At 41.9% G+C, this 24,056-nt stretch overlaps 1 protein-coding gene and 1 long non-coding RNA gene across 4 annotated transcripts; one reads left to right on the top strand and one right to left on the bottom strand.

Moving 5' to 3' along the window:
* Positions 1–7,944: 7,944 nt before the first annotated feature.
* Positions 7,945–21,944, top strand: LOC133541517 (uncharacterized). 3 transcript variants are annotated; one of them, XR_009803901.1, is made up of 4 exons: positions 7,945–8,060; positions 10,938–11,182; positions 16,261–16,364; positions 19,720–21,944. It is a non-coding gene; the product is annotated as an uncharacterized LOC133541517 (long non-coding RNA). The 3 variants fall into 3 exon arrangements; XR_009803903.1 differs by lacking the exon at positions 16,261–16,364; XR_009803902.1 differs by lacking the exons at positions 16,261–16,364; positions 19,720–21,944 and adding an exon at positions 15,572–15,815.
* On the bottom strand, positions 10,731–20,179 carry LOC133541516 (tripartite motif-containing protein 16-like). The gene is made up of 3 exons (XM_061884969.1): positions 19,722–20,179; positions 15,545–15,640; positions 10,731–11,165 (listed from the first exon to the last, which is right to left on the bottom strand). The coding sequence occupies exons 1-3, from the start codon at positions 20,088–20,090 to the stop codon at positions 10,899–10,901; spliced, it is 732 nt and encodes a 243-aa protein (XP_061740953.1). The 5' UTR covers positions 20,091–20,179; the 3' UTR covers positions 10,731–10,898.
* Positions 21,945–24,056: the final 2,112 nt, after the last annotated feature.

Below are 24,056 nucleotides of genomic sequence, written 5' to 3'. Positions count from 1 at the left end.
AGAATATAAAAAAATATATATAATACAGCAGGTGCAAAGTAAAAGGCTCATTCAGATTCATTAAATAACTTAAATTTAGAACACAGCATCATCGTTTTCACAGCTTTCTTGTTGTCAAAGGAAAGATCGAGCATTTTAAAGTAAAGTTCAAAATCTTTTTAAAGGCACAAAAAACAAGTCGGGTATTGAGAAACTTACATTTATGAATATAAAACTTAGCCAATAGAATAATGAAGTTGTAAAGGTAGAATTCCTTTTCAAATTTTTGTTCATACAAATAGACCTAAAAATAATCGATCAGCAATCACTTTTGTCACTTGATTGACATCCACGGAAACCGAGGGTCTTGTGAGATGATGTCAGATCATTATTAAGAAAAAAAAAAAATGCCGACAATAAGTCAAGAAACACTTTTTTTATTTCGACGGACCCTCCTGCCGTGCGTGCAGTCAAAACTCTAAAAGACCGACCGCACAGTTCCTGTCTTCAAAATAAAAGCGCTGCTGCATCCTGCCTGCGCAAACAAAATAAAAGTCTCAGAAAGCTAGCGCACACAAGAAAGCAAGCTACAGAATTTGCCAGCAATGTATTTCTTTTAAAAGGAGTATGGAAGCTGGACAAATAAAATGGCAAAAACCAACCACTTTCATGTGGTATTGGACAGAAAGGAGGATTTATTTTTTCTCCTCCATTTGAAAATGCGGACGTTATCAGCACTACTGTCTGGTTCCAATCAATGCAAGTCATCAGAATCAGGTAATACACCAACTTTTATTCTTGTCTTCATGAAAGAAAGGAATCGATATGTGTTAAAGGCCTACTGAAATGCGATTTTCTTATTTAAACGGGGATAGCAGGTCCATTCTATGTGTCATACTTGATCATTTCGCGATATTGCCATATTTTTGCTGAAAGGATTTAGTAGGGAACATCGACGATAAAGTTCGCAACTTTTTGGTTCTGATAAAAAAGCCTTGCCTGTACCGGAAGTAGCAGAATATAAGCGCGTGACGTCACAGGTTGTGGAGCTCCTCACATCTGAACATTGTTTATAATCATGGCCACCAGCAGCGAGAGCGATTCGGACCGAGAAAGCGACGATTTCCCCATTAATTTGAGCGAGCATAAAAGATTCGTGGATGAGGAAAGTGAGAGTGAAGGACTAGGAAAAAAAAAAAAAAAAAAAAAAAAAAGGGCAGTGGGAGTGATTCAGGTAGGGAAGATGCTGTTAGAGGCGCCGTGGCAGTCGTGGGGGTGGAAAGACCACTCGGCCAGGCCCAACCGCAACAAGAGATAGAGTTATACCGCTGACGGTCAGGAGGACGCTTTGGCTATTGATGCTGGAGTAGCACACGACATAGATCGCCCTCAGAATACAGAATGGTAAAATGTTTTTTATTAATACACATAATACACTGTACTTTGTGTGTGTGGTCCAATCCAACCGTGTTCCCTTGACCGCTCTGTTCCATAGTAAAGCTTCACCGTCATCTTTCGGGAATGTAAACAATGAAACACCGGCTCTGTTTGTGTTGCTAAAGGCGGCCGCAATACACCGCTTCCCACCTACAGCTTACTTCTTTGACGTCTCCATTATTAATTGAAAAAGATTCAGCAACACAGATGTCCAGAATTTTTGCAATGAAAACAGACGACTTAATAGCTGGGAACGATGCTGGAACAAAATGTCCTCTACAATCCGTGACGTCACGCACACGCGTCGTCATACCGAGACGTTTCAGCAGGATATTTCGGCGCAAAATTTAAAATTGCAATTTAGTCAACTAAAAAGGCCGTATTGGCATGTGTTGCAATGTTAATATTTCATCATTGATATATAAACTATCAGACTGCGTGGTCGGTAGTAGTGGCTTTCAGTAGGCATTTAATCATGCTTGTGTTAACACTAAACACATTTAACTTGTTAACAAAAACTTTCATACATAAATATATATTGGGTGTGTATATATATACGGGGTGTTAGCTAACGGCTTTGGCTGGGGGGCGGGACTTCCGGGGAGAGTTAGGGAAGTGACGTTGTTTATAGAAAGTAAAGCGTTCAAGTAAAGAGCAGAGACGCATATTAAAGGCCTACTGAAACCCACTACTACCGACCAGGCAGTCTGATAGTTTATATATCAATGATGAAATATTAACATTGCAACACATGCCAATACGGCCTTTTTGGTTTATTAAATTGCAATTTTAAATTTCCCGTCAAGTATCCTGTTGAAAACGTCGCGATATGATGAGGCGTTCGCGTGACGTCACGGATTGTAGCGGACATTTTGATCCCGCACCGATCCCAGCTATAGGTCGTCTGCTTTAATCGCATAATTCCACAGTATTCTGGACATCCGTGTTGCTGAATCTTTTGCAATTTATTCAATGAATAATGGAGACGTCAAAGAAGAAAGCTGTAGGTGGGAAGCGGTGTATTGCAGCTGCCTTTAGCAACACAAACACAGCCGATGTTTCATTGTTTACATTCCCGAAAGATGACGGTGAAGCTTTACTATGGAACAGAGCGGTCAAGCGAAGACGGTTGGATTGGACCACACACACAAAGTACAGTGTATTATGCAGCGATCATTTCGAAAGATCGTTTTTTGAAGAGGGTCCCTCGCGAAGGGCAGAGATGGGCATCGCCACCACCCGTCGACTGGTGCTGAAGAAAGGTGCGGGGCCGACCTTCAGGTTGTACAGGTACAAACATATAATCTCACTAAAACACTAGTAATACAATAAGAAGATACAGGATTTTCCAGAATTATCCTACTAGATTTGTCTAATAACATCTGAATCGCTCCCACTGTATAGTCTTTTCTTTTTTTCCTATGTCCCACTCTCCCTTGTGGAGGGGGTCCGGTCCGATCCGGTGGCCATGTACTGCTTGCCTGTGTACCGGCTGGGGACATCTCTGCGCTGCTGATCCGCCTCCGCTTGGGATGTTTTCCTGCTGGCTCCGCTGTGAACGGGACTCTCGCTGCTGTGTTGGATCCGCTTTGGACTGGACTCTCGCGACTGTGTTGGATCCATTATGGATTGAACTTTCACAGTATCATGTTAGACCCGCTCGACATCCATTGCTTTCCTCTTCTCCAAGGTTCTCATAGTCATCATTGTCACCGACGTCCCACTGGGTGTGAGTTTTCCTTGCCCTTCTGTGGGCCTACCGAGGATGTCGTAGTGGTTTGTGCAGCCCTTTGAGACACTAGTGATTTAGGGCTATTTAAGTAAACATTGATTGATTCTTTCTTGTTCTTCACTCTCACTTTCCTCATCCAAAAATCTTTCATCCTCGCTGAAATTAATGGGGAAATTGTCGCTTTTTCAGTCCGAATCGCTCTTGCTGGTGGTGGCCATGATTGTAAACAATGTTCAGATATGAGGAGCTCCACAACCCGTGACGTCACGCCCACATCGTCCGCTACTTCCGGTACAGGCAAGGCTTTTTTTATTATCGACCAAAAGTTGCAAACTTTATCGTCGATGTTCTCTACTAAATCCTTTCAGCAAAAATATGGCAATATCGCGAAATGATCAAGTATGACACATAGAATGGACCTGCTATCCCCTTCACTATAACACTTATATAAGGCTTTGAATTCTTTGCAGCTCCAGACGGATTTCTTCTTTTTCTATATTCTGTCCAATATGGCCGTTTCAACATGTCGGGTTGCCGACCCCTGGGCTTGGCAGAGGTTAAGCAGAGCGTCCTCCGCCGAGCCGGTAATAAAGTTTATTAAGTGCAACCGCAGGCCCTAAGTGGGTCACACATAGACATGCATGACAAGTCCGTAGTTTTCCAGGTCACTCACTCCACCGGATTGATGTGCTTCACGCCCCATCGACATAATTGCAATTTACACCTGCTGAGATCGCCACGTAAAGGTCACTCACATTCAAGATGGTGATGTCATCGGTTGGTATTATTCCTCGGTTGAAGCACATTCTCCTTCTTTGAGAGCCAGGCAGTGTTAGGCGCAGGAAATGGTGTGCGCTGTCCGGGTCAAAGATCAGATTCTTAGCATCCAAAGGAAAAGAAAAACAATCTGAAATAGACACACAAAAACAATAGTAAGTGGTCAAACATATTCAGGTAACCTGCTGGTTGACCATTGATTCGTTTGGATTTTGAACACAAAATTCCCACAGGGAATAATGCATTTTTTTTTTAAGTCTGTTACAGGGTCAAGCTGCGGCCATCTTATTAGGGACCGATGTCCCTTTGGCACAGAGGAGCCTATTGAATATCTAGTGTTTTATTATTATTAGGGACCGATGTCCCTTTGGGACAGAATAGTCCAAGAAAGACCACTACAAAGGAGCAACATTTTGCACTGTTATACAATTGAATGAATCAGAAACTGATGACATAGTGCTGTATTTTTTCAACCAAAAACGCTTTGTTCTGATTAGGGGGTACATGAATGAAAAAAATGTTCACATGGGGTACATTACTGAAAAAAGTTTGATAGGATAGGATAGGTCTTTATTGTCATTGCAACAAGTGCGACCAAACTTTGTTTTCAGCACAAACCTGTTCAAGATGAGACAAACAAACAGAGTACAGGGTTACAGAACAAGAACGCTGATGGGTCGCCATAAGGCGCCCCGTAAAAGATGGGAAAAAGGTAAACGCTGGGGAAGGATGAGTAAAAAAAAAAACACAATCCAGACTGGACTCCTAAAGGGGCCCAGTCTGGAGTGGGAAAAAACCTCCATAGCAAAGCACATATATATATTACAACATACATCTCGGGATATATAGCAACAGAGGGAAGGTAGTTCAAGGTCATGGTGGTAGGCCGCAGCTCTCAGGCGCTGACCGTCCATTCATCACCCCTATGGGATTTGCGTGTTGGCTGAACAGCTATTAAGGTACAACGCCATCGCCACCCGTGTTAACGACCGAACCGTAACTTAGAAGGGTTGGCTGAACAACCATAAAGGTAGGACGCCATCGCCACCCGTGTTAACGACCGACAGAAAGGAGGAACTTTTTTTTCTCCTCCATTTGAAAACGTGGACGTTGTCAGCAATATACTGTCTGATTCCAATCAATGCAAGTCATCAGAATCAGGTAATACACCAACTTATATTCTTGTCTTCATGAAAGATAGGAATCTATATGTTAAACATGCATGTATATTCATTAAAACACCTTTAACATGTCAAGAAAAACGGCAAAATAAATAAATATAAATTATATACTGTATATATAAATGTATGTATATATATATATATATACATATATACATATATATATATATATATATATATATATATATATATATATATATATATATATATATATGATATGTGTGCGTATAAATGATTTGTGTGTGTATGTATATGAGGTAGATCACCTCGACTTGGTCATTTATTAAGTAATTGATAAACGTTGAAAAACTTATTGGGGTGTTACCATTTAGTGGTCAATTGTAGGGAATATGTACTGTACTGTGCAATCTACTAATATAAGTTTCAATCAATCAATCAATCAATCAATCAAATAAATGAATGCCTACTGAGCCTATGGTGCTGTTACGTTATTGTGGCTCAATGTGCCATTTTTTTATTTTATTTTAATGTACTGTCATTTAATATATATTATTGTTTTAGTTGCTTAAGAGATATTCCTGGCTCTGAATTTTCTCATTGCTATTTTTATGTTTTTGTGCATTATTTGTTGCCGTAATCAGGTTACTCATCAGTTACTCAGTACTTGAGTAGTTTTTTCACAGCATACTTTTTACTTTTACTCAAGTAAATATTTGGGTGACTACTCCTTACTTTTACCTGAGTAATAAATCTCTAAAGTAACAGTACTCTTACTTGAGTACAATTTCTGGCTACTCTACCCACCTCTGTATAAGCGTTAACGCTTATTATTTTGTATTATTCCTCAGTTGAACCACATTCTCCTTCTTTGAGAGCCAGGCGGCCACATGCAGTGGCTCCATGAAATGGGCCCCGTACCGGTGAAGCAGGGTCACAGGCTTTCTCACGTCATAAAAACCCACTTGGCCGCCGTGAAAATCCACATACACGCCGATTTTTGAGACATCCTGTGCCTCTAAAGGGGTCTCCGCGCCGGCGTGCCAGGCAGAAAGGCCTCGACTGTTCCTCCCCACGCACCAGGAAAAGTTGTTCCCGGTAATGCAGCTGCTGGTTTCCTGTCCCTTACGCTCGATGCTCTTGTAGGTGACCCCGACGTGGGCGCCCTCGCCAATAAGCTCCGCCTCCACGTAGTGCCTTCCCGTGTACAGGCTCTGCGACGTCACGGCCTGGCGCCAGTGCTCGAATCGGTCGGGGTGGTCGACGTAGTCGTGTTGCCAGGGGCTGGTGTTGGTCGCCCTCGTGTTATCTACTGTTAGGCGCAGGAAATGGTGAGCGCTGTCCGGGTCAAAGGTCAGATTCTTTGCACCTGAAGGAAAATAAAAACAATCTGACATATATACTTATATGTACATATATACATACATATACACACAGTGCAAAAAAAGCAGTCAGAGGTCTAACATAATCAGGTAAACTGCTGGTTGACCTTTGATCCGTTTGGATTTTGAACAAAAAATTCCCACAGGGAATAATGTTTTTTTTTTTTTTTTAAGTCTGTTATAGCAGGAGTGTCAAACTCAAATATAAAGTGGGACAAAATTTTCAACCCAAACAAGTTTTGCATTGAATATTGAACAAGCAAGGCTTATATAACTTTACAGTGACATGCAAAATAAAGTTTCAAATAACAATAACAATAATGAAAAAATATCAATGGCACATCAAATAAAATTTGAATACAATTTGACTGCCTCTTTTCTTTTTGCAGCCTTCTGAGGTAAATATCAAAATAAACTTTTTCCACAGGCCGATAATAAATTTGAAAGTAAAAATAACAATAAGGAATGAATCAAACATTCAAGCCTTGAAGTAGCAAGAGAAAGTGCATGAATAAAACGTTAATCATTGCTCCGTTTGCTACACTGATTTGCTTTAACAACTTTCAAAAAACAAACGAAAAAAACATCACAGAAATAACATTTAAATAAAAAATGTAATGCCTATTTTGTATTTGCAGCCTTCTGAAGTAAATATCAACATTAACTTTTTCCACTAGCTAATAAATTTGAAAATAAAATAACAATGAGGTGGGCGGGGTTTGGTGGATATTTTAGCGTCCCGGAATAGTTAGTGCTGCAAGGGATTCTGGGTATTTGTTCTGTTGTGTTTCGGTGCGGTTGTTTTCCCGAATTGTGTTTGTCATTCTTGTTTGGTGCGGGTTCACAGTGTGGCGCATATTTGTAACAGTCTTACCAAAGTTGCTTTTATACACAATTATGCCACCCACCTGTTCCCAATTAGCCTGTTCACCTGTGGAATGTTCCAAATAAGTGTTTGATGAGCATTCCTAAACTTTTTGAGTCTTTTTCGCCACTGGTGCCAGCTTTTTTGAAACATGTTGCAGGCATCAAATTCAAAATGAGTTAATAATTAATATTTATGTTAAGTACCTTGTCCTTGCAGTCTATTCAATTGAATATGAGTTGAAAAGGATTTACGAATCATTGCAGTCTGTTTTTATACACCACGTGCCAACTTCGTTTTGGGGTTTGTAAAAGATTGTAGGAAAGTGAAAATAAAAATTAAAAAAAGAATAAAAATTGCAAGATAATATATGCAATATAAAAAAATAACTGGGCTAGTATTAAGACACATTGCACTTTTTTTTTTACTTTTCAAATTGTTAAACAATAATGCAAGTTTAAAAGGAAGACTTCCCTAAAGTTCCTGTTCTATGGTCATTGTCACATTTTTTACTGTGGAGTTAAAAACTCAGCAGTATCAGTAAATCATGCCCTCCATGGTCAAATTAATTTTAAACTACAATTCCCAGAATGCCAAGGTAAAATGGCCGCCAAATTACTAATTGAAGGCACCTGAAAAGGAAGAAGGTTGTCCCTCATTCACCAAACAACCTCCATGGAAAGAACAACAAAAACAGCCACAACCACAAGTAAAGATCTACTCGACAACTTTCTCCAAACACACCAAAGGTCGGTGAATATGCTTCATTTTGATGACGATCGAAATGCTTTGTTTGTTAAAGGCCTACTGAAATGAGAATTTCTTATTTAAACGGGGCTAGCAGGTCCATTCTGTGTCATACTTGATCATTTCGCGATATTGCCATATTTTTGCTGAAAGGATTTAGTAGAGAACATCGACGATAAAGTTCGCCACTTTTGGTCGCTGATAAAAAAGCCTTGCCTGTACCGGAAGTAGCAGACGATGTGCGCGTGACGTCACGGGTTGTGGAGCTCCTCACATCCTCACATTGTTTACAATCATGGCCACCAGCAGCGAGAGCGATTCGGATTGAAAAAGCGACGAGTTCCCCATTAATTTGAGCGAGGATGAAAGATTTGTGGATGAGGAGAGTGAAGGACTAGGGGAGAAAAAAAAAAGACGAGGGCAGTGGGAGCGATTCAGATGTTATTAGACACATTTACTAGGATAATTCTGGAAAATCCCTTATCTGCTTATTGTGTTATTAGTGTTTTAGTGAGGTTATACGGTCATACCTGTACAACCTGAGAGTCGGAGGGGTGTGGCCACGGGTGTGGTGACCGCCAGTGTCTCCGAGGGAAACCATGTTCCTCGACGAGGCGCAGGCAGCTGGGCTGAGATTTTTTTCCCCCCTCCTCCACGGTGTAAGTATCCGATGTTCAGGGGCGGCCGGTGGGAGGAGGCAAGAGAGTTCGCAGCTGCAGGAGGAACGACGCAAGCTGTCCGCTCATGTCTACGGTAAGAGCCAACTTACTATTACCATTTTCTCACTGAAACCTGCCAGTTGACATGTGGTAGGGAACCATGTTCGCTTGACCGCTCTGTTTCATAGTAAAGCTTCACCGTCATCTTTCGGGAATGTAAACAAGGAAACACCGGCTGTGTTTGTGTTGCTAAAGGCGGCCGCAATACACCGCTTCCCACCTACATCTTTCTTCTTTGACGTCTCCATTATTAATTGAACAAATTGCAAAAGATTCAGCAACACAGATGTCCAGAATACTGTGGAATTATGCGATTAAAGCAGACGACTTATAGCTGGGATCGGGGCTGGAACAAAATGTCCGCTATAATCCGTGATGTCATCAGCAGGATAATTCGCGCGAAATTTAGAATTGCAATTTAGTAAACTAAAAAGGCCGTATTGGCATGTGTTGCAATGTTAATATTTCATCATTGATATATAAACTATCAGACTTCGTGGTCGGTAGTAATGGGTTTCAGTAGGCCTTTAACATTTGCTGATAACTGGTGCAACTGAACTCACGTGGCTTTGCGCATGATTTTGTGCAAATTTAAAAAAGTGGATATTACTATTTCTGAATATAGTTGTCACTTTTGTGTTTTTGACACATACTCTAGAACATTTTTGCCCTTTATTAAGCATTCTCAAGCAAAAATAAAAGGCTAAATTGACTAAAAAATATCAAAACTACAGTGGATTTGGCCACTATATGAGACCAAACCAGTGAGAGCACATAGTTTTTGTGGGGGCCACTGATTGGCTCAGCCTCAGGCAGCATCACTATATTGGATTAAAAGAGTGTAAAGGTGACTAAAAGGTGTTCTCTAATGTCTAAAGGGTTCCCGTAATGTTGGAAATGTACTGCTATTCATGCTATCGCAATGAAAATTGCTGATATTAATTTATCGCTTCTTGTTGGGAACCAATTGGCCGCGATAAACAAGGGTTTATTTTGTTACCTTTCTGGATTCCGTAGTACAGGGGTCCCCAAACTTTTTGACTCGGGGGGGCCGCATTGTATTAAAACAATTTGCCTGTGTGTGTGTATATTATTTATCTGTAAAGTAATCTATTTATATCTGCACCTTATTGCTCTTTGATTTATTTGTTCTTATCAGTGCTGTAAAGTTCAAATTCGAATGACAAAGTGAAGTCTGTCTAAATATATATGTGTGTGTGTGTGTATATGTATGTGTGTGTATATATATGTATGTGTGTGTTTATTTATATATATATATGTATTTATGTGTGTATATATATATATTTGTGTGTGTGTGTATTTATGTATATATCTGAATGTGTGTTTGTATGTGTGTATATGTTTATATGTGTGTGTGTGTGCGTGTGTGTGTGTATCTATATGTGTGTGTATATATATATAATATATGTGTGTATATGTATATATGTATGTATGTATGTATGTATGTATGTATGTATGTATGTATGTGTATATATATCTTTAGAGATATATTTCTCGCACGCTCGCCTGACAAGTAACAAGCGGTAGAAAATGGATTACAAAAGACTGATTTTAAAAAAGTAAAAAAATGTAAGTCGGGACCTCCCGCGGGCCGGATATTGGACGCTGGCAGGCTGCAACTGGCCCGCGGGCCGTAGTTTGGGAACCCCTGCTGTCGTATATTTAAAAGGAAAGTTTTACATTTCAGAAAGTCCTCCAAAGTTTCGGGATCTGGCAACAAAACCCGGGGCGTGTGTGACGTGGCACCTACAGGTTACAAACAGAGACAGTATAATAGTTACAGCACAGAATGAGAGTTGAGAGAAAGCCAACACAAATCCTCACCAGTGATGCTGCTGAGTTTGTCCTGGTAGGAAGTGAGCAGCAGGTCACGCAGCTCCTGTGTCACACTGGCCACCACTTGGACGTAAGCGTCGACATGCTCCATGTTGTTGAATCTCACGTCGGGTAAACAAACATCCGGCGCTCCCTCTTTCCACAACGAGTACTCCTACAACAAACCAAATCTCATACTTATTGTCACGACGCTTAACTGTGTGTACACTACGAACATGTCAGCCGTCAAAATAAACCCCTGAGGCCGTCCGCCAAATCCCCAAGTTACATAATGTGTCTGCTATGTGGTATTTTTGCCTGCAGGAAGGAGACGTGGGACTGGATCCGCCCCATTTTGTTCATTTCTGCCAAAGCTTTGGCCAGCTCGGCCCTCCTCTGCTTCAGGTGCGCCTCCACGCCCCGCGCCTGTCGAAGCGCTCGTGTCTGCTCTGCTTCCAGCTGCTCGGTGGCCTTCTTCCTGACCTCCCCCACCGCCTCCTGCAGCCTGGCGAACTGCTGCTCCACCTCACCCAGCACCTCTTGCACCGCAGCCTGAAGACGACAGCATGGTAACACTTTGGACTGGTGTTGAACCCATACCAATGTTTTGGTGCTGGTACCAAAATTATTTCGACAAACCCCGTTTCCATATGAGTTGGGAAATTGCTAGACTTAAATATAAACGGAATACAATGATTTGCAAATCCTTTTCAACCCATATTCAGTTGAATATGCTACAAAGACAACATATGTTGATGTTCAAACTGATCAACATTTTTTTTTTATGCAAATAATCATTAACTTTAGAATTTGATGCCAGCAACACATGACAAAGAAGTCGGGAAAGGTGGCAATAAATACAGATAAAGTTGAGGAATGCTCATTAAACACTTATTCGGAACATCCCACAGGTGTGCAGGTTAATTGGGAACAGGTGGGTGCCATGATTGGGTATAAAAACAGCTTCCCCAAAAAATGCTCAGTCTTTCACAAGAAAGGATGGGGCGAGGTACATACACCCCTTTGTCCACAACTGCGTGAGCAAATAGTCAAACAGTTTAAGAACAACATTGCAAGAAATTTAGGGATTTCAACATCTACGGTCCATAATATCATCAAAAGGTTCAGAGAATCTGGAGAAATCACTCCACGTAAGCGGCATGGCCGGAAACCAACATTGAATGACCGTGACCTTCGATCCCTCAGACGGCACTGTGTCAAAAACCGACATCAATCTCTAAAGGATATCACCACATTGGCTCAGGAACACTTAAGAAAACCACTGTCACTAAATACAGTTGGTCACTACATCTGTAAGTGCAAGTTAAAGCTCTATTATGCAAAGCGAAAGCCATTTATCAACAACATCCAGAAACGCCGCCAGCCTCGCTGAGCTCGAGATCTTCTAAGAATGACTGATGCAAAGTGGAAAAGTGTTCTGTCGTCTGACGAGTCCACATTTCAAATTGTTTTTGGAAATATCGTGTCATCCGGACCAAAGAGGAAACTAACCATCCAGACTGTTATCGACGCAAAGTTTGAAAGCAGCATCTGTGATGGTATGGGGGTGCATTGGTGCCCAAGGCATGGGTAACTTACACATCTGTGAAGGCACCATTAATGCTGAAAGGTACATACGGGTTTTGGAACAACATATGCTGCCATCTAAGTGCCGTCTTTTTCATGGACGCCCCTGCTTATTTGAGCAAGACAATGCCAAGCCACATTCAGCAAGTGTTACAACAGCGTGGCTTCGTAAAAGAGTGCGGGTACTTTCCTGGCCCGCCTGCAGTCCAGACCTGGCTCCCATCGAAAATGTGTGGCGCATTACGAAGCGTAAAATACGACAGCGGAGACCCCGGACTGTTGAACGACTGAAGCGCTACATAAAACAAGAATGGGGAAGAATTCCACTTTCAAAGCTTCAACAATTAGTTTCCTCAGTTCCCAAACGTTTGAGTGTTTTTAAAAGAAAAGGCGATGTAACACAGTGATGAACATGCCCTTTCCCAACTACTTTGGCACGTGTTGCAGCCATGAAATTCTAAATTATTTACAAAAAATAGTTTGTATCTTATCTTTGTAGTGCATTCAACTGAATATGGGTTGAAAAAGATTTACAAATCACTGTATTCCATTTATATTTACATCTAACACAATTTCCCAACTCATATGGAAACGGGGTTTGTACATAATGAGACCACAAAAAAAAATGGCATTGCATTTATTTTAACAAAAAATCTTAGGGTACATTCAATATGTTTCTTATTGCAAGTTTGTCCTTATATAAAATAGTAATGATACTAGACAACTTGTATTTTAGTAGTAGGTAAGCAAACAAAGGCTCCTAATTAGTCTGCAGATATATGCAGGAACATTTTGTGTCTAATCATTCTGTTTTGTCAATTATTAAGGACAAGGGGCCGAAAATGAATTATTAATCTACTTGTTCATTTACTGTTAATATCTGCTTACTTTCTCTTTTAACATGTTCTATCTAAACTTTTGTTAAAATGTGATAATCACTTATTATTCTGTTGTTTGATACTTGATATTAGTTTAGGATGATATCGAAAATTTAGGTATCAATTTGATACCAAGAAGTTACAGGATCATACATTGGTCATATTCAAAGTCCTCATGAATTTATTAACATAATATTAATATATTTAACATTTTAAAAAAGGAAAAAAGATATTGTGACCATAAAATAATATCAATGTACAATGTTCTACACTCCTGTAGAACCCGTTTAAAAAAGGGTCGGAATAGGAATAATACATGGATCACAGTAGTGGTGCAGGATTGGATATGTGCGAGGGTAGTACGGTATACCGGTATTAGTATAGTACCGCAATATTAATGAATCATATTCGGTACTTGCCAACCTTCCCGGTTTTCTCGGGAGACTCCCGCTTTTTTCAGTGCCCCTCCCGAAAACCTCCCGGGGCAACCATTCTCCCGAATTTCTCCCGATTTACACCCAGACAACAATACTACTGTCCTCTATAACCTGTCATCAGGCCCGCTTTTCTTCCATTCAAACAGCGTGCTGGCTCAGTCACATTAAATGTGCCGCTTTTACACACATAGTTGAATGCAACGCATACCTGGTCTACAGCCATACAGGTCACACTGAGGGTGGCCGTATAAAGAACTTTAACACTGTTTCAAATATGCGCCACACTGTGAACCCACACCAAACAAGAATGACAAACACATTTCGGGAGAACATCTGCACCGTAACACAAACACAACAGAACAAAAACCCAGAACCCCTTGCAGCACTAACTCTTCCAGGAGACTATAATATACACCCCCAAACTGCAACCAAATCGCACCCCGCCCACATAAAGCCCGACACCCCGGCCGCAATCTCCCGAATTCAGAGGTCTCAAGGTTGGCAAGAATGCGCCCCATACCCCCGTCGTCGTGTCATTGCTGGGTTTACCAGCAGAGGAGCATGTTCGGCAGCGCACAATCACAGCGTACTTAAAAGCAGACACCGTGTGTCGACAGAAAAGGGAGAACGGACGCATTTTGGCTTAAAAACTAACTATAAAGGTGAAGTTATAACACTGAAACGCCCTCAGGAAGAGGTGCTTTAAGACATGGCTAGCTAGCTAGCGGCTAAAGTCCAGCCCCAGTCGGCAGTGTTTTTAGCTACTTCTATATCACTAATCCTCGCCTCAATGGCGAAAAAAAAAGTAAGTTTCTTACAAGTATCATTATCACTGCAGGACGAGGAATAGGTAAACATGCTTCACTACACAACGTAGATCACTGGCGTCAAAATGTAAACAAATGCCATTGGTGGATCTACACCTGACATCCACTGTAATGATACCAAGTACAGGAGTGTATCTAGTTGATACTACTATGATTACGTCCATATTTTTTGGCATTATGCCTTATTTTGTTTTTGAAAATGTATATTATACTCAGGGAATATGTAGCTGGACACATTAAAACTTTGAATATGACCAATGTATGATCCTGTAACTACTTGGTATCGGATTGATACTTAAAATTTCAAAAACTAATGTAAAGCATCCAGACAGAAGAATAATTTTGTGTTTTGTCATTTTCCTGCCTTCTCTTTTATGGTGATGTCTGTTTTCTTCAGTTCATTAGTCCCCAGCGAGGCACACCTGCAACACATTTCTACCTAGGAGTATTTAAGCTTGTCACCGACAGCTGGGTCCTGCCAGTTATTGTCTCCTGCACCTCCCACGTGCATGCGCCTGCTTCCCTTCGTCAGTCCTGATATGTTGTCTCTCCTTATTCCTGTAATCCCTCACCTCTTTGTTTGCTTCCTAGCCTCCCTGAGGTAAAGAGGATTCTGTGCTGCACTTTTTGCTGTGCTCAGTGTGCCCTGGCCTTTTCCCCTGCCGACCACTGAGGAACCTGTTTTTGTTTGTTTGTTTATTCATGGTGTGCACTTCTGCCCCATCGCCTTTTGTTACACTTTTTGGACTTATTAAATTTTACCCTTTTTTTTTTTTTAATTCTACCTTCCCGTCTCTGCATCCAGAGGTCACCTCCTTGATTAGGTCATAACAAATAAGTGTTTATTACATTTGAACAGAAGTGTAGATAGAACATGTTAAAAGTGATAGTAAGCAGATATTAACAGTAAATGAACAATAGATTAACAATTCATTTTCTACCGATTGTCTTTAATAATTTTGACAAAATAATAGAATGGAAAATGACACAATATGTTTCTGTATATGTCAGCAGACTAAATTAGGAGCCTTTTTGCTTGCTTACTAGTAAAAGACAAGTTGTCTTGTATGTTCACTATTTTATTCAAGGACAAACTTGCAATAAGAAACATATTTAATGTACCCTAAGAATTTTTTGTGGTCCCCTTTTATTTAGAAAAAGTCCAAACCAAGCCACCACATTTATGGATCAGCACTATTTACCTTCATGCTCTCCTTGTTGCTGTGCAGCTTCTCCATCGCTTTGTCGGTCGCTGAGACGCTCTGCTCGATCTCCCGGTGTTTTTGCTGCAGCTCATTCTACAATACAATGGTCATAAAAGACAATTGCCATCAAACAGTGAACTCAAGAAGGGTAGAACCACCGTTTTCTGATGCTGGTGGACTTTCAAGCTAATCAATGCGTTGACAACCCCTGGTGCTCTCGATCAGTGGGGACCCTGGTTTAAGCCCATCATAAAAGATCTAAAGACTTGTGGAGTTCATCCTTTAAAGGCCTACTGAAATGAGATTTTCTTACGGGTTGTGGAGCTCCTCACATTGTTTTCAATCATGGCCACCAGCAGCGAGAGCGATTCGGACCGAGAAAGCGACATCTTCCCCATTAATTTGAGCAAAGATGAAAGATTTGTGGATGAGGAAAGTGAGAGTGAAGGACTAGGGAAAAAAAAACTAGACGGCAGAGCGATTCAGATGTTATTAGACAAATTTACTAGGATAACTCTGGAAAATCCCTTATCTTCTTATTGTGTTAGTAGTGTTTTAGTGAGATTATATGGTCGTACCTGTACAACCTGAAAGTCAGAGGGGTGTGGTGACCGCCAGTGTCTCCGAGGGAAGCCACGTTTCTCGACCAGGCGAAGGCAGCTGGTGTGGCCAGGCTGAGATTATTTTTTTTCCCCCCTCCTCCACGGTGGAAGCATCCAAAGGTCGGGGGTGGCCGGTGGGAGGAGGCAAGAGGGTCCGCAGCTGCCTCTTTGACTGGTGCAGGAGGAACGACGCAAGCTCTCCGCTCATGTCTACGGTAAGAGCCTACTTATTACCACCATTTTTTCACCGAAAACTGCCGGTTGACATGTGGTAGGGAACCATGTTCGCTTACTGTAACGTATTATTTTCGGGTCTCCCCATGTCTAGCATTAAAAGATTACAGTTGGTACAAAATGCGGCTGCTAGACTTTTGACAAGAACAAGAAAGTTTGATCACATTACGCCTGTACTGGCTCACCTGCACTGGCTTCCTGTGCACTTAAGATGTGACTTTAAGGTTTTACTACTTACGTATAAAATACTACACGGTCTAGCTCCATCCTATCTTGCCGATTGTATTGTACCATATGTCCCGGCAAGAAATCTGCGTTCAAAGGACTCTGGCTTATTAGTGATTCCCAAAGCCCAAAAAAAGTCTGCGGGCTATAGAGCGTTTTCCGTTCGGGCTCCAGTACTCTGGAATGCCCTCCCGGTAACAGTTCGAGATGCCACCTCAGTAGAAGCATTTAAGTCTCACCTTAAAACTCATTTGTATACTGTAGCCTTTAAATAGACTCCCTTTTTAGACCAGTTGATCTGCTGTTTCTTTTCTTTTTCTTCTATGTCCCACTCTCCCCTGTGGAGGGGGTCCGGTCCGATCCGGTGGCCATGTACTGCTTGCCTGTGTATCGGCTGGGGACATCTCTGCGCTGCTGATCCGCCTCGACATCTCTGCGCTGCTGATCCGCCTCCGCTTGGGATGGTTTCCTGCTGGCTCCGCTGTGAACGGGACTCTCGCTGCTGAGTTGGACCCGCTTTGGACTGGACTCTCGCGACTGTGTTGGATCCATTGTGGATTGAACTTTCACAGTATCATGTTAGACCCGCTCGACATCCATTGCTTTCCTCCTCTCCAAGGTTCTCATAGTCATCATTGTCACCGATGTCCCACTGGGTGTGAGTTTTCCTTGCCCTTATGTGGGCCTACCGAGGATGTCGTGGTGGTTTGTGCAGTCCTTTGAGACACTAGTGATTTAGGGCTATATAAGTAAACATTGATTGATTGATTGATTGACCGCTCTGTTCCATAGTAAAGCTTCACCGTCATCATTCGGGAATTGAAACAGGGAAACACCGGCCGTATTTGTGTTGCTAAAGGCGGCCGCAATACACCGCTTCCCACCTACAGCTTTCTTCTTTGATGTCTCCACTATTAATTGAACAAATTGCAAAAGATTCAGCAACACAGATGTCCATAATACTGTGTAATTATGCGATGAAAAGAGACGACTAATAGCTGTGAACGGTGCTGGAACAAAATGTCCTCTACAATGCGTGACGTCACGCATCATGATACTTCCGCGCGAAATTTAAAATTGTAATTTAGTAAACTAAACCGGCCGTATTGGCATGTGTTGCAATGTTAATATTTCCTCCTTGATATATGAACTATCAGACTGCAGGGTCGATAGTAGTGGGTTTTAGTAGGCCTTTAAGTTCTTACTTTGCATATTTGTTGGGAATAAATAAGATTTTTAACTTTGGAAATTTCACTGAATTTGCATGTATTGTAATTTCTCAGTGTTCATTTTTCTCCATTTTGAGGCCTTTTAACATGTACGAAAACCAGTTTTTCCCCAAAAATATTTTGGGGAATCAAACGCAAAATTTCAATATTGACTCTCAAGCACGCCCTTGGATCTCCCTGAGCACTGTTTCCCGTCAGCTGCGGCCGATTGGTACCTGGCCACACCTGGTGTCAATCAGCCGGCTGCTATTCATACATGCCCCGCCCTCCAGTCAGGGCTGGAGTATTGTATGCTGTAGAGTTTGCTGTCTCCAGTTCTCCCTGGTTCCTCTTCTCTTGTTAGGTGTTTCTTGTATGCTCTGATTCCTGTTCCTGTTTGCTGTCTCCTAGTTCCTGGTTTGTGTTTGACCTGCATTTTTTGGGACATTAAAACCATGTTTTCCTGCACAAAGCCTGCCATTTCTGCATCTTGGGGTTTGTCACCGCCCCTTCCTGACAGAATACTCCAGCCAAATATGAACCCCGCAGAGATTTCTATGGCGGAGAGGCTTGACAGGATGCTGGCGCTGATGGCCGAATGGAGATGTTTTGCCTCCTTTCAAACTCCCTCCCACCCATCCCTGTCGTCTGTGGGACTCTTTGGGGAGGTTTTGGATCCGTCCCTTGAGCAGGGGGCTTTGAGTAGCTCCGGAGCTGGGGGAGCACAGCTACTTCTCACTCCAGTGGATCTGCCGCAGCCGCCCCCATCCACCCCGGTGGGGCTGTTTAGAGTTGTTCAAAATTATGATGATGATGATGACACCCTGAAGTGTTGCATTAGTCAGTAGCTGTTTTTAAAAGCTAAACTGCACTTACAGTACATGAACACATCGGCACACACACAGAAGACCCTTTGGTGCCCTCACAAGTGACCAGAAAGCCCCTAAATCCTTAACTTTAACAACCATATCGCTTCAATAATAAATATTTTAAAAAGTCCAACGACATGCACCTGGGGATAGGTTGATTGGCAACACTAAATTGGCCTGAGTGTGTGAAAATTATAATTTCCCTTTGGGGATTAAAGTATTTCTGATTCTGAATGTGAGGGTGAATGCTGTCTATCGGTGTTGGCCCTGCGATGTGGTGGCGACTTGTCCAGGGTGTACCCTAACCTTCCGCCCATGCTCAGCTGAGATAGGCTCCAGCGACCCTAAGCGGTAGGAAATGGATGGTTTATACCCAATCATAGTGGGCGGAGCACTCAGAGAATAATGTTATTTCCGCAATGTGTGTCGTTCCGCTTTTCCTCCCTACAGCAACACTGCGGTCGGCGGATAATAGCCGGGAAAGTACCAGGATAGCGAGCACAAAAAAGTGACTGCTCCTAGAGTGTAATCCAGCGTCATATAGAAATATATGTTGTGTTAATCGTGTCAGGCAATGCAAATTAAACAATAAAAAAAGACAAATAACGGTTTGAATTGGTCCAGGTTATCGGGGACTGTTATTACTGACGGACAGGTGTCACGGTGTGACTGCAGCCAGGCACGTAAAAAAACCCTCGTCTCCATTGCAACGTCTCTGTCGCTTTCACTCATTTACCGCTTTTCCACTAATGCAGAGGTAGGCAACCCAGAACGTTGAAAGAGTCATTTTGGACCCAAATAACTCAACGCTGTCAAGCGCCATTCATATAAAACTTGCGGGCCACACTAACATTAAACTTTCATATTAAGGTGGGGGCCGCAATTGGATGTGGGCGTAGCATGGCGCCAAAATTTGATTTGATGGATCGCCACAAAACGTTCAACAATTATAACTTGGTTCGATAAACTCCGTTCTTGATCAGAATTGATCGACATAACAGATGTTTAAATTGTAACGTGTGTTTTGTGTTCAGACCTCAATATGAGCACGGGCCTCCCCCAAGGACGCGGTGGCGTGACCTGCGTGCCCTTGACCCTGGCAGTCGGAGCACAGGCAGCAGCCGTGGGTCAGACAGTAGCGCTCCAGCGGAAGGTGATGGCGCCCGCACGTGTCGGCGTCCACGCGATGCCGCGGCTCCACTAGACGATGGCTCTGGAATCGGAGGTTGACCAGGTGAGGTCTGAGGTGATCCGGGCAGAAGGACACCAGACAGGTCATGCAGGATTTGACGGCCTCGTTCGGGTCGCCCATGCACGAGTCGCACGGCACATCTTGCTTGTCCGTTGTTCGGTCTCCGGTGTGATTCTCCGTGCTGAAATCCTCCGGGCTGTTAGTCGTCGTCATGTTTGTTTTTTTTAAGCATGCACCGGCCCTCTTGAGAGTGTAAGGAAGTTACTTGTAAGCCACGCCTGTTATTTTGTGCTCCTATTCCACCCCTCCCCTCTTTTATTCTTTTCTTTACCAATCTGAGGGGGAAATGACGAGTGGAGATTTTAACTTCCTGTTTGATCCTGAGAGATTGTGCTTCCTTTTGACGAGTGTTCTGCTGCACTACTTGATAACATGCAAGCTGTGCTGACACTCTTTTCTGATCCATGGGCATAAGCATTAAAAATTCTTAATATTCTCATTAAAGGCCTACTGAAATCAGATTTTCTTATTTAAACGGGGATAGCAGGTCCATTCTATGTGTCATACTTGATCTTTTCGCGATATTGCCATATTTTTGCTGAAAGGATTTAGTAGAGAACATCGACGATAAAGTTTGCAACTTTTGGTCGCTAATAAAAAAGCCTCGCCTTTACCGGAAGTAGCAGACGATGTGCGCGTGACGTCACGAGTTGTAGGGCTCCTCACATCCTCACGTTGTTTATAATCATGGCCACCAGCAGCAAGAGCTATTCGGACCGAGACAGCGACAATTTCCCCATTAATTTGAGCGAGGATGAAAGATTCGTGGATGAGGAAAGTTAGAGTGAGGCACTAAAAAAAAATTTAAAAAAAGGGGCGGCAGTGGTAGCGTTTCAGATGTAATTAGACACATTTACTAGGATCATTCTGGAAAATCCCTTATCTGCTTATGGTTTTAATAGTGTTTTAGTGAGATTATAAAGTCATACCTGAAAGTCGGATGGCTGCGGTGAACGCCAGTGTGAAGTGAAGTGAATTATATTTATCCATCCATTTTCTACCGCTTATTCCCTTTCGGGGTCGCTGGCGCCTATCTCAGCTACAATCGGGCGGAAGGCGGGGTACACCCTGGACAAGTCGACACAGACAGACAACACTCACATTCACACACTAGGGCCAATTTAGTGTTGCCAATCAACCTATCCCCAGGTGCATGTATATGGCGCTTTTTCTCTAGTGACTCAAAGCGCTTTACATACTGAAACTCAATATCTAAGTTACATTTAAACCAGTGTGGGTACCGAGCAGGTGGGTAAAGTGTCTTGCCCAAGGACACAACGGCAGTGACTAGGATGGCGGAAGCGGGAATCGAACCTGCAACCCTCAAGTTGCTGGCACGGCCACTCTACCAACCGAGCTAAACCGCCCTGTCTCTCAGAGAAGCCAATTGAGGAGCCAAGATCACAGCTGCCTTTTTGACAGCTACAGGAGGAGGTCCATTAAATCCAATGAAGTCTCCGGTAAGAGTTGACTTAATATCACAATTTTCCCATCCAAAAACTTGCTGGTTGACGTAGAGAGACATGTTCGCTTGACCGCTTTGTGTTAAAGCTTCACAACAAAGAAACACCGGCTGTGTTTTGGTGCTAAAAACAGCTGCAATCCTTTGCTTTCCACCAACAGCATTGTTCTTTATAGTCTCCATTATTAATTGAACAAATTGAAACAATTCAGCAACACAGATGTACAGAATACTGTGTAATTATGCGATTAAAGCAGACGACTTTTAGCCGTGTGTGGTGCAGCGCTAATACTTCCTGTCATCATGCCGCGACGTTTTTAACAAGAAACTCCGCGGGAAATTTAAAATTGCAATTTAGTAAACTAAAAAGGCCGTATTGGCATGTGTTGCTATGTTAATATTTCATCATTGATATATAAACTATCAGACTGCATGGTCGGCTGTTGTGGGTTTCAGTAGGCCTTTAAAAGAGCACTTATGACTTAGCAAACATGTAGTTAAATGCTTTCATAACATATCTTAATCAAAATACTGGAGCATTTAAATCAGGGGTGCCCATTACGTCGATCGCGAGCTACCAGTCGACCGCGGGGGATGTGTCAGTCGATCTCGAGCCAGGCTTTTAAAAAAAAAATAGACCTAAATATTAGTGATCATCAATCTTCACCAAGACGTTACTTAAATGACATTCACGGTACCGGAGGGTCTTGTGAGATGACGCTGGCTGCTGCAAGATCATTATTATGAAAATATGACCGAGAGGAAGGCGAGAAACACTTTTTATTTCAACAGACTCTCGCGCCGTACCTTCCGTCAAAACTCTAAAGGCCGACTGCACATTTCCTATCTTCACAATAAAAGCCCTGCTTCATGCTGCCTGCGCTAACTAAATACAGAGTCTCGGAAAACTGGCGTGCACAAGCGATCCCTCAGAAAGCTGGCGTGCACATCACTTGTGCACGCCAGCTTTACGAGACTCTTATTTTGTTAGCCCAGGCAGCATGAAGCAGGGCTTTTATTGTGAAGATAGGAAATGTGCAGTCGGCCTTTAGAGTTTTGACGGCGCGAAAGTCTGTTGAAATAAAAAGTGTTTCTCGCCTTCTTTTCTGTCATTTTTTCATAATAATGAACTGGCAGCAGCCAGCGTCATCTCACAAGACCCTCGGGTGCTGTGAATGTCAATCAAGCAAGCTACGGAATTTGCCGCCAATGTTTTTCTTGTAAAGTGTATGGAAGCTGGATGAATTAGATGCCAAAAACCAACCACTTTCATGTGGTATTGTACAGAAAAGACAACCTTTTTTCTCCTCCATTTGAAAATGTGGGCGTTATCATCATTACTGTCTGATTCCAATCAATGCAAGTCATCAGAATCAGGTAATACACCAACTTATATTCTTGTCTTCGTGAAAGAAAGACATCTATATGTGTTACACATGCTTGTATTATCATTAAACACATTTAACTTGTTTACAAAAATGTCTCTTTCATAAATAAATAAATATAAATGATATATATAATAAATGAGGTAGATCCCCTCGAGTAGGTCAATTGAAAAGAAGCTCGCCTGCAGAAAAAGTGTGGGCACCCCAGATTTAAATAAATAAAATTGGCATAAATTCTTGCGCACGATGTAGATTATTTATACCAACATCAACTCAACGTGCACTATACTGCACAAGTACTTCACATGTGCGAGTGCAAAATATCCAGAGCGGGTTTGCGTTGTGTGTAAACATGGCAACAGAATGTAAATGAATAACAAAGGGGAGGAAGTATGCTGGATCCTTTGAAAAGAAAAACATACATGTCACGTGTGTTTAGTTAAAAAGCCCATGCACAGGCACGTGATGCAAGCACGCCACCCAGCAACTTTGTACAACCGTGATGCAACTTGGGAGTATTTGCAGAGGTCATCACCACATATTCTCTAGGGTCTGTAAAAAAAGGAGGGAGATCGTTTTGTGCGCTGACTTTTTGTCGCCATTAAGTGCCGATGCTCTGACTTCTGCTAGAATTTTCTGCTCGACAGAAAGAGGACACCGTAAGACTTGCTCAAAGAAATAATCTGTTTCAGGGTCAAACTGTTGCCGTTAGAGATGTGAAAAAAAATCCAGATTTTTTTGACCGACAAAATCCAGATTTTTGGACAGAAAAAACCCAGACTTTTTGACACAAAAAATCCAGACTTTTTGACATTTACAAAAAAAAATCCAGACTTTTAGACAGAAAAAAATCTAGATTTTTTTGGAGGGAAAAACCCATATTTTTTGACAGGAAAAATTACGACTTTTTGACAGAAAAAAATCCAGATTTTTTGAGATTTAGAAAAAATCCCAAACTTTTGACAGAAAAAAATCCCAATTTTTTGACACTTAGAAAAAACAACTTTTTGACAGAAAAAAATCCCAACTTTTTGACACTTACAAAAAAAAAGTCAATTTTTTTAACGCTTAGGAAAAAAATCCAGACTTTTAGACAGAAAAAAATCCGGATTTTTTTGAAAAGAAAAAAATCTAGATTTTTTTGGAGGGAAAAAGCCATATTTTTTGACAGGAAAAATTACGACTTTTTGACAGAAAAAAATCCAGATTTTTTGAGATTTAGAAAAAATCCCAAACTTTTGACAGAAAAAAATCCCAATTTTTTGACACTTA

This window comes from Nerophis ophidion, linkage group LG23 (assembly GCF_033978795.1).
Source record: "Nerophis ophidion isolate RoL-2023_Sa linkage group LG23, RoL_Noph_v1.0, whole genome shotgun sequence".
Classification (NCBI taxonomy): domain Eukaryota; kingdom Metazoa; phylum Chordata; class Actinopteri; order Syngnathiformes; family Syngnathidae; genus Nerophis; species Nerophis ophidion.
This window is presented reverse-complemented; position numbering and strand designations above follow the sequence as displayed.